This window comes from Triticum aestivum, chromosome 3A, assembly GCF_018294505.1.
Source record: "Triticum aestivum cultivar Chinese Spring chromosome 3A, IWGSC CS RefSeq v2.1, whole genome shotgun sequence".
In the NCBI taxonomy this organism is placed as follows: Eukaryota; Viridiplantae; Streptophyta; class Magnoliopsida; order Poales; family Poaceae; genus Triticum; species Triticum aestivum.
Window position 1 is genome coordinate 623,635,235 of NC_057800.1, and position 10,012 is coordinate 623,645,246.

The 10,012-nt window shown below is 47.9% G+C and overlaps 1 protein-coding gene across 1 annotated transcript; it reads left to right on the forward strand.

Moving 5' to 3' along the window:
* The first annotated feature begins 767 nt into the window (after window positions 1-767).
* On the forward strand, window positions 768-1,661 carry LOC123057042 (acidic endochitinase SE2-like). The gene has a single exon (XM_044480212.1). The coding sequence runs from the start codon at window positions 768-770 to the stop codon at window positions 1,659-1,661; it is 894 nt and encodes a 297-aa protein (XP_044336147.1).
* Window positions 1,662-10,012: the final 8,351 nt, after the last annotated feature.

Sequence of the window (10,012 nt, forward strand, 5' to 3'; positions counted from 1 at the left end):
CTCTCCGTTTTTTTTACTCCACATATAAGATTTGTCTGGAGCCAAACTTTGTAGCGTTTGACCATATTTATATTAAAATATATCAACATCTACAAGTCTAAAGTCATAATGGAAAAGTTAAATTCATGATGCATCTAATAATGTTGATTTCGTGTTGTGAATGCTGATACTTTTTTTATAAAATTGGTCAAACTTTCTGAAAATTTACTTTAGATGAATCTTATATATGACGTAGGAAAGACCAAAGGGAGTAAGATTCTGTATATAGGCCCAGAAAACAGAGCAAATGCACGGTTTCTATCGCACGTATTGACGTATTGTTGATGTTTTGGTTGAGTATGGAGCATTTGTGATTTGGACGCACTTTTATTTTTGCGGGTGACTGGGTGAGGACGCTCTTTTTTTTAGGGCACGCAGTCACTTTCACTAATCTTTGATGAACCGTTGATCAGTCCTAGTATAAAATTATTTAGCATGGAAACATACCGGCTGCAACGAAATTTGTTCTGCACCTCAGCCTTAGTTAACCGCAAACTTTGCCGGTAGATTTAGACACCGGAACGGACAAGCGACGGCACGAAACGAAATCCACTAAAGAAAGCGTCCATGACACTCCACCGAGACAATATAAAATCCAAACATACCCAATATCCATCACAACTCACAATGCAGAGCGCACCTTCTTTTTTTTTTTGAAACGGAAGAGCGCACCTTCTCACTACTGCCTCGGAAGCAGCTAGCTAGGTACGCTTCGCTTGATCCCAGCCATGGCAAGCCGAGCTCTCCCTCTCCTGCAGCTCACTGCCACCCTCTTGGTGGCGCTACTCGCGACGTGCCATGCCGGCAGCATCGCCGTCTACTGGGGCCAGAACGACGGCGAGGCGTCGCTAGAAGAGACGTGCGCCTCTGGGAACTACGAGTTCGTCATCCTCGCTTTTCTCCCGAAGTTCGGCAAGGGCCAAACGCCACAGCTCGACCTTGCCAGCCACTGCGACCCTTCGTCCGGTGGCTGCAGAGGCCAGAGCAAGGACATCAAAATGTGCCAGAGCCGTGGCGTGAAAGTCCTTCTCTCCATCGGCGGCGGCGATGGTAGTTATGGCCTCTCTTCTCCCGGCGACGCACGGCAGGTTGCCTTGTACCTCTGGAACAACTACCTGGACGGTGTGTCCTCGTCCGGTCCCCTCGGCAACGTCATGCTGGACGGCATTGACTTTGACATCGAGCAAGGCAGCGCCAACTTCTGGAACGATCTCGCCACTGACCTGAAGAATTTGGGAAAGAACGGAGGCAAGACCGTATTGCTGAGCGCGGCACCGCAGTGCCCATTCCCGGATGAATGGGACGGCGGTGCGATCAGCACGGGGCTGTTCGACTACGTGTGGGTGCAGTTCTACAACAACGAGGAATGCCAGTTCAGTGCAGGGCGGGGGGCATTCATGGACGCGTGGAAGAAGTGGGAGTCAGTGCCGGCCGGGAAGATCTTCTTGGGGCTTCCGGCCTCCAAGGACGCGGCGGGCACGGGGTTCGTCCCTGCCAGCGAGCTCACTTCGCGTGTGCTGCCGCTTATCAAGGGCTCTTCAAAGTACGGTGGTGTCATGCTATGGTCCAAGTTCTATGATGACCAAACTGGCTACAGCTCCGCCATCAAGAGCGATGCGTGATAGTTCTCTCTAGTGTGTTTGGTTTAGTTGAGTTGTTATTATTGTGTGTCTTGTGTCGTGTATCATAGGATCATGTGTTAATTGTTTGAGATGACATCAGATATTGCCATATGTAAATATATGAATAAGAATAAAGTATAGTTTCTTTGAACCAAGTCCCATATTACATAAAATTTTGAACTCCATATTTTACATCATGCACTACACTGCTTTTGATTATAAAGAAAAGTACGTGTGTACAATATTTGGTCAATCAAATGTGGTTCTTGTTAAATATTGGTCCTTCAATTTGAATACCATTAGCCGACAACATGAATCCTCGAATTTTTATAACTTTCACCATCTTGCAACTAGAAGAAATTTTATAGATGATGTTGAACTAGGACTAGAGCTAGAACTAGAACTAGAAGAAAGTTAATCCCTCCATTCTCTTATACAAGGCTACTTCATATTTTTATGTCTAACTTTGACTATTAATTTTACCAGTAAAAGGTGAGTTATATGTCGCAAAAAGTATTTTATCGGATGCACATTTCAAAGAACTATTCGTTGGTATATCTTTGATGACATATAATCCATATTTGTTGACTAAAATTATAAGTCAAATTTTGAGATGAAAACCAAAGTGGCCTTGTATAAGGGAATGGAGGGAGTATTATTCTTTTTTAAGAATAATAACTTTTTGGAAAATACTTCCCTGCTTTTGTGATTCGATTATTCCTGTGCACTTGCAAGAGATCAACAAGTCATTTGCATCTCTCAAGAGACAAAAGAGACTAATATTTTGTGGGATGATGAAGGGAGAACAACCGGCTAGATTTATTTTCCAAAATTTCCGGAGTACAAAGTTTACAATACAACTAAACTAGCCAAGAAATGCCAAAACACTATTCAAACAACAAAAAATATACAGAGGTAAATAATGTAAGAGAACATGAGTGGCTATTTTACCATATGAGAAAGTTATTTGCATAGCATAGACAAAATGGGTTGCCTCATCTTCATTTATCAAACCTTGGCCTTACATCACATGCTCAGTTTGGAATATGATCTAGAGGCAACTATAGAGATGATTATGTTCCCATGTATCCATGATTTACTAATATTGTCCTTGGTGAATACTTTATTTTTTGTGAAACTCTTTGTTGTATGATGTTATGATAACAATCGCTGGCCATTGAGGATATGAGCATATCATCTTTCAATGACCTTGTTTCGTAGGTCATGAGTACATGTAATATCAATATGATAATAAGAGTTGCGTTGGTAGAACATAGTGTGAGACATACCTATTTTGAGATGCAGTGTGAATTTCATTTGTTGGTCTAAAGTATAGTGTATATGCCATGATCTACACCTCAGGTCATCATACATTCTCGGGATGTGAATAGACCTTCTTAGGGTCTATCAACACTTGTTCAAAACTGGATAGTCATAAATGTGATTTTAGAGCTTGTTGCCAAGCATTCCGCGAGGCATGGCCGACCAATATAGGATTTTTCCCTCCGACTTGGAGAGATAACTCTAGGGCTCTAGATTGGTTATACTAAAAAGATGCATGGCTGTGTGGTCAACTTTAAGTGCTAACCTTATCGAGGAATCTATATCATGAGTTCGGGAGATGTTGAGCCGCTTGAGAAGGATTCCAAATACTCACAGTGTGTTCGACAACATATATCCTGAGGCAACATATGACACATTATGAGGTTCTTCTACATGAATTTGTGAGCACTTGTGCGTTGCCACATCCAGCTATGGGTTCACTACCAACTATGGTCCAAGTTAGAGTAAGTCAGAGCTTGAGTAGTGTACTGTGACGCCCCCGATTCAATCGTACACTAATCATGCACGCAAATGTGTACGATCAAGATCAGGGACTCACGGGAAGATATCACAACACAACTCTAAAACATAAATAAGTCATACAAGCATCATAATACAAGCCAGGGGCCTCGAGGGCTCGAATACAAGTGCTCGATCATAGACGAGTCAGCGGAAGCAACAATATCTGAGTACAGACATAAGTTAAACAAGTTTGCCTTAAGAAGGCTAGCACAAACTGGGATACAGATCGAAAGAGGCGCAGGCCTCCTGCCTGGGATCCTCCTAACTACTCCTGGTCGTCGTCAGCGGGCTGCACGTAGTAGTAGGCACCTCCGGTGTAGTAGGAGTCGTCGTCGACGGTGGCGTCTGGCTCCAGGGCTCCAGCATCTGATTGCGACAACCAGGTAGAAGGGAAGGGGGAAAAGGGGGAGAAAAGCAACCGTGAGTACTCATCCAAAGTACTCGCAAGCAAGGAGCTACACTACATATGCATGGGTATATGTGTAAAGGGCCATATCGGTGGACTGAACTGCAGAATGCCAGAATAAGAGGGGGATAGCTAATCATGTCGAAGACTACGCTTCTGGCAGCCTCCGTCTTGCAGCATGTAGAAGAGAGTAGATTGAAGTCCTCCAAGTAGCATCTCCAAGTAGCATCTCCAGTAGCATCGCATAGCATAATCCTACCCGACGATCCTCCCCTCGTCGCCCTATGGAAAAGCGATCATCGGGTTGTCTGTGGAACTTGGAAGGGTGTGTTTTATTAAGTATCCGATTCTAGTTGTCATAAGGTCAAGGTACAACTCCAAGTCGTCCTGTTACCGAAGATCACGGCTATTCGAATAGATTAACTTCCCTGCAGGGGTGCACCAACTTACCCAACACGCTTGATCCCATTTGGCCGGACACACTTTCCTGGGTCATGCCCGGCCGCGGAAGATCAACATGTCGCAGCCCCACCTAGGCACAACAGAGAGGCCAGCACGCCGGTCTAAACCTAAGCGCGCAGGGTCATGCCCGGCCGCGGAAGATCAACATGTTGCGTGGGCGGCCGAAAGCAGACCTAGCCTAGTGGCGTTCCAGTCCAATTCGGCGCGCGCCGCTCCGTCGCTGGCGTCACGAAGTGCTTCGTCTGATACCACGACGCCGAGTGCCCATATCTTTCCCACGTAGTTGGTTAGTGCGTATAGGCTCGTAGCCAACTCAGATCAAATACCAAGATCTCGTTAAGCGTGTTAAGTATCCGCGAACGCCGAACAGGGCCAGGCCCACCTCTCTCCTAGGCGGACTCAACCTGCCCTGTCGCTCCGCCACAAAGATCCACTCGCGGGTGCTCCACCAGCCGACCCGTCTTTGGTCACCACATGTATCATATATACCCGTGATCACCTCCCGAGTGATCACGGCCCGATAGTATAGCACAACAGACGGACAAGAATGTAGGGCCACAGATGAAAATACTAGCATCCTATGCTAAGCATGTAGGATTGCGGGTAAGGTATCAATGACTGTAGCAACAATGACAGGCTATGCATCAGAATAGGATTATCGGAAAGCAGTAACATGCTACACTACTCTAATGCAAGCAGTATAGAGTAGAATAGGCGGTATCTGGTGATCAAGGGGGGGGGCTTGCCTGGTTGCTCTGGCAAGAAGGACGAGTCACCAACACCGTAGTCGAACTGGGGGTCGCCGGCAGTCTCGGGGGTCTATCGGAAAGAAGTAACAGAGAGGGAACACAATAAATAACAGAATAATCAAAGCATCATAAAGCGTAACAAGACAATACACGGTGTTTGGTGTGCCCTAACGCGGTAGTAAGTGATACCGACGAAGGGGGGAAACATCCGGGAAAGTATTCCCGGAATTTCACGTTTTCGGACAGATGAACCGGAGGGGGAAAGTTGCGTGTTTGCTATGCTAGGGATGTGTGGCGGACGAACGGGCTGCGTATCCGGATTCGTCTCTTTGTTCTGAGCAACTTTCATGTACAAAGTTTTTCCATCCGAGCTACGGTTTATTTTATATTAATTTTTAAAGTTTTTTTTAAAACAATTTCTAATTTATTAATTATTAATTAAATTCGAAACTAGTATTATTGCATCAGCATGACGTCATCAAGATGTCAGCAGGGTCAACAGTCAACTTTGACCGGGTTGACTGGTCAAAGGGGCGGTGGAGCCCAAGTGTCATTGTCTAGTTTAATTAAGCACGTTTAATTAGACTAAATATGTTCATTAGGCTAATTAATCAAAGTTAATTAACTAATTATCTAATTAATTAATTAACAATTTTAATCATCCCTTTTTTTTATATTTTCATTTTCATTTTAACAGGGGCGGGCCCCATGTGTCATTGGCACACAGGGCGGGGCCCAACCACCAGTGGCTCCAGGGGCCTAATGGGGCGGGTCGGGCACTAGCGCCCGACAGGGCGCCCGGGGGTGCTGGCGAGGCGTGAAGCGGGGCGAGGCCGCGGTGGTGCACGGGCGGCCGTGGCCGTGGCCAAAACGGCGGCGCGGCGGGGCTAGACGGGCAACACGGTGGCGCACGCGCGCGGGACGAGTTCCGGCGCCCAGAGGCGTCGCGCGCGAGCATCGCCGGGCCGTGCGGGGAGGAGGCCAGGGTGTGCGGGGCACGAACGGGGCGCGGATGTGGACGCGGTAATTGCGGCCGCGAGTGGGGCATGTGCGCCGTGACCGGGGGCTCAACAACGGGAGAGAGGGAGTGAGGAGGGAGGCGGCGGCTCACAGGGGTGCTGCAGGGGTTCGGGCAGCGGGGGTTTGAGGAGGTGGACGGGGACGACCGGGCGATGGGGAGGAGATCCGGTGAGGAAGCAGTCCGGCGGCGTCGTGGTTCCGGCGAGGGGGGGGGGGGCGAGCGGCGGCGGCGTCGAGGCCGAGCCCCAGTTCCAGATCCGGGGTGGAGGGCGACGAGGCGGCGCGCGGACGGGCGTCGGGGAGGCCGGATGGACCCTGCCGGTGAGGTCCGGCGGCCGGACGGACCGGCAGGCGCGAGGCAGAGCAGGGGCTTGGGAAGGCGCGGCGAGGGGACGACAGAGAAGCTGCGTGGCGGGCGGCAGGGCTCCGGTGAGTGGCGCGGGTCGGTGACGGGGCCGGGGCGGCACCGGGCGGCGGCGGCGGCGGAGGCGAGGTGCGGTCGGGGGTGAGCCCCGATCCAGATCGGGGGGGGGAGAGGGACGAGGGAGTGGGGGGGGCTCCTCGATCCAGATTGGATCGAGAGGGGGGGGAAGTGGGGTGACAGGGGTTAGGGTTCAGTGGGAGAGGGTTATGCAGAGGGGGGGCGCGCCTGGGCCGGCCTGGGGCCCGATGGCCAGCTGGGCCACGGCCCAGCAAGGGGTCTCCTTCTTTCTTTTGTTTTTGCTTTGCCTTTTCTTTTCTTTTTTTTTTACTTTCTGTTTTCATTTAATTTAAAATATTTATACATTTTATAAAACTGTGTCTTCTACACCATAATCATCTATGTAATATCTAGTACAACCCGAACAATTTTATTTTAAGGTTTGAAAATTTTTATTATTTACCAATTTTTGAATTTGAATTTGAATCGGTTTCGAGCTAACTCGAGATTAGCAACTATAATTGAGGTGACGTGGCATCACTAGCAGAGGATCACTGTAGCTTAATTACCCGGGCGTCACATGTACTCGGGGCCTAACTAGGTACTCGAGGGTCGATTCAGTTTATGTAGGCTGCTCACGACATGTGTAACTGAACAAGAACATATGGGGTTCCACACTTAAGGGGGCAACACCCACTCTAATTCGATCCGAGTGGATAAGCGAATGAAGTCATGTTGGGTTACGGGTGTTGTGGCCCATCTAAGAAGATCTATATAAATGGACAAGTATGGTTTGGTTAAGATGTGCTTGATTGATTATCTGAAAAGGGGTTTGGGAAACTCAGACTGTAACCAACTCCGTAAGCAAGTCTTGTGATCAAATCTGGCAATCTGCCATGTTATGTTCTGCCTCATACACATGGATAACTTGTAGACTGGGACAAACAACACGAGGGAAACCACGAGGACGCAACACTGATGCTCGTCATCATCTCTACTTCTATTGGGTCCGCGCATCTAGTGGTAATCTTGTGGTCTATAATAGGATGGTATTATTGGTTTACGTGGTAGAAAACTCTTTTTTACATTAGTCTAGCTTACCTCATTCCCGATAGGTTCCACAATGTGCACTAATATGTTGAGCACATGTTGGAATGACGAAACTACCTTCAAAATCGAATGGAAACTCTTGAGATGATGCTGACATGGAACCCTTCTATACCTAAATGGCCATAAAAATGGATAGAAAGGGGAGCTTACTTTTGGGATGCGGGTGGGCTGATGGGCTGTGACTTTAAGATATCGCTCCACCAATCGATGCCATCTATAAAAAAGAGAGGGGAAAACTAGTGCGTTAATAATTTAGAAACATTACAACCGAGCACTTTTCCAGCCCTCTCAGGCTATTAGTATCTCAACCGTCGGATCTGCACTTCTAGGCGTTTTTGGCCGTTGGATGCACCTTCCACCCCGCTCGGAGCCCTTAACGGACTGGGCCGATGCTCCCGCAACAAAATCAGCGATCTGCTGTTGTTTAGGCCTGCCGGGCCGATGCTCCCACTACATGCATGAGCAGTCCTCCCCTCGCCCCCACTCCTTGACGGCCTGACCTCTCGTCTCTCGTCTCTCGTCTGGGATTCATTTGCGCAGCCACCGCCGAAATCCCCATCCCCATCCGTGGAAGGACGCCTCTTCTTCGCCCAGCCGCCGCCATCCTCCTTCTCACGTTTTTACCCTCAAGATGCAACAGGAAGAATCCCCTCCCCGCACCCTCCACTCCACCCGATCCCCCCAGGTGCACCGCCGCTGTGGTCGTATCCGCAGAGAGAAATAGAGAGAGGTGTGGTGAAAATGTCAACGGCGGGCCAAACGGATCGCCAAGCACATCATGCGGAGTAGAGCTACTCAGATCGCTGCCCTTCTAGACCGAGCCTCCAAATCTCGCACGAAAAAAGGAGATCATGGCGAAGGAGGCGGCCGGAGTCACTTCCTCCATCCATCCTCTACAGGTCTGTGTATCTCTCCTACTTCTGTGCATCCTCCGTCACCGACCAACCCAGTCTCATTCCAATCCCTCATGTGCGAGTGATCGCCTGATGCGAAGCGACACGAAGCCATGCGTGCTTCACCGATCAATGCGGGGCGAGGCGATGTAGGGCTTCACCGATCGATGCAGGGCGAGGCGATGTAGGCGGCCGATGCGGGGAAGGAGAGGGGTTTGGAAGCGGCTGTCGTGGCGCGCTGGTTGAACTCGCAAGGGCTACTATGTGGTTGCAGCGGGCACCTCCCGGGGAAAACCTAGGCTAGGCACCGACTTCACCGTTCTGGTCCTTCGGACCCGATCTGAATCTCTTCCTGCTTGTCAAGTAGGTCGTTAGCCACATGTGCGTTGCCATCCAAGTTCCAAGATGGCCTCTGCCCTGTTGCACTTACTACACGCTGGTCATCCTTGCCTACAGGTACATCTCAAGATGGCCGCCGCCCTGCTGCACTTGCTCCACGTTGGTAGTCGCTTGCCTACAGGTACAGTTCTCCTTCCCCCTTATGCCATATGCCTAGGCCACAGGGGAATGCCATGCTTCAGATGACGAAAACACGAGAATCATCCCAAAAGAAATGGCTGTAGACACTCTCATGCAGCTTTCTAGGTCTTAGATATCTGCTTTACGCGAGAGCTTTGACATGATACAAGGCCCCTGACAATTATCACTAATACACTCGATTGAATCATGTGAGTTCCATTGTATCTATTTAATCATTTTTTCTACTTGTTCAAGATATTCCAAATAAACTCAAATTTCGCTTAATTCTTTTATGTACAGTTTGATCGTTTTCTGAAGTGTAAAATTTATGTTGGCGATACTTTTTTAATTTGTTCTTTCTCTTTTACAGAATTGAGCAGAAAGAAAAGAATATGATTTTTTGTTTGCTTTAACAATGAAAGGTTCGTACTTGGAAAATACTTCAATTCTGTCACAGGAGTTGATGCTCAAGTTTCTTATGCATTTAAATCTGAGGGGAAACCACATGCAGAAAATTCAAGAATCAGTTGTATAACTAGGTTTACCAACATGTATGTGTTTCTCTTATTTATTTTGTGCATTCATTACTATTTTTAATTTCTCTCTTCATCTCTTGAAATTAGTACAGTAACCAATCCACTTTCTGATTTGCTGTGCAGCAACTATACTAGAAGCTGGGATGTACAACGAGGATGGTTACGTGCCTCTTTTAAGTTATCCGGTGTTACATTAATTCTTTTCTTTGTACTAATTTGGTAAAAAAAGTGGAATTCCATCTTTGAAAAATGATGTTAGTGAGCATCTCAATTTAAATTTTTACATTCCAAAATAGTCAAGTTTTTTACGTAAAATTTTATTTGGCTCGCATAATTCTTGAATGCCTTCCATGGGATGACAGGAATCTTGCTCATCTAGCAAAATAAAAG

Excerpts from the sequence above, each read along its gene's own strand:
- LOC123057042 (XM_044480212.1), top strand. The coding sequence starts at position 768 with ATGGCAAGCCGAGCTCTCCCTCTCCTGCAGCTCACTGCCACCCTCTTG.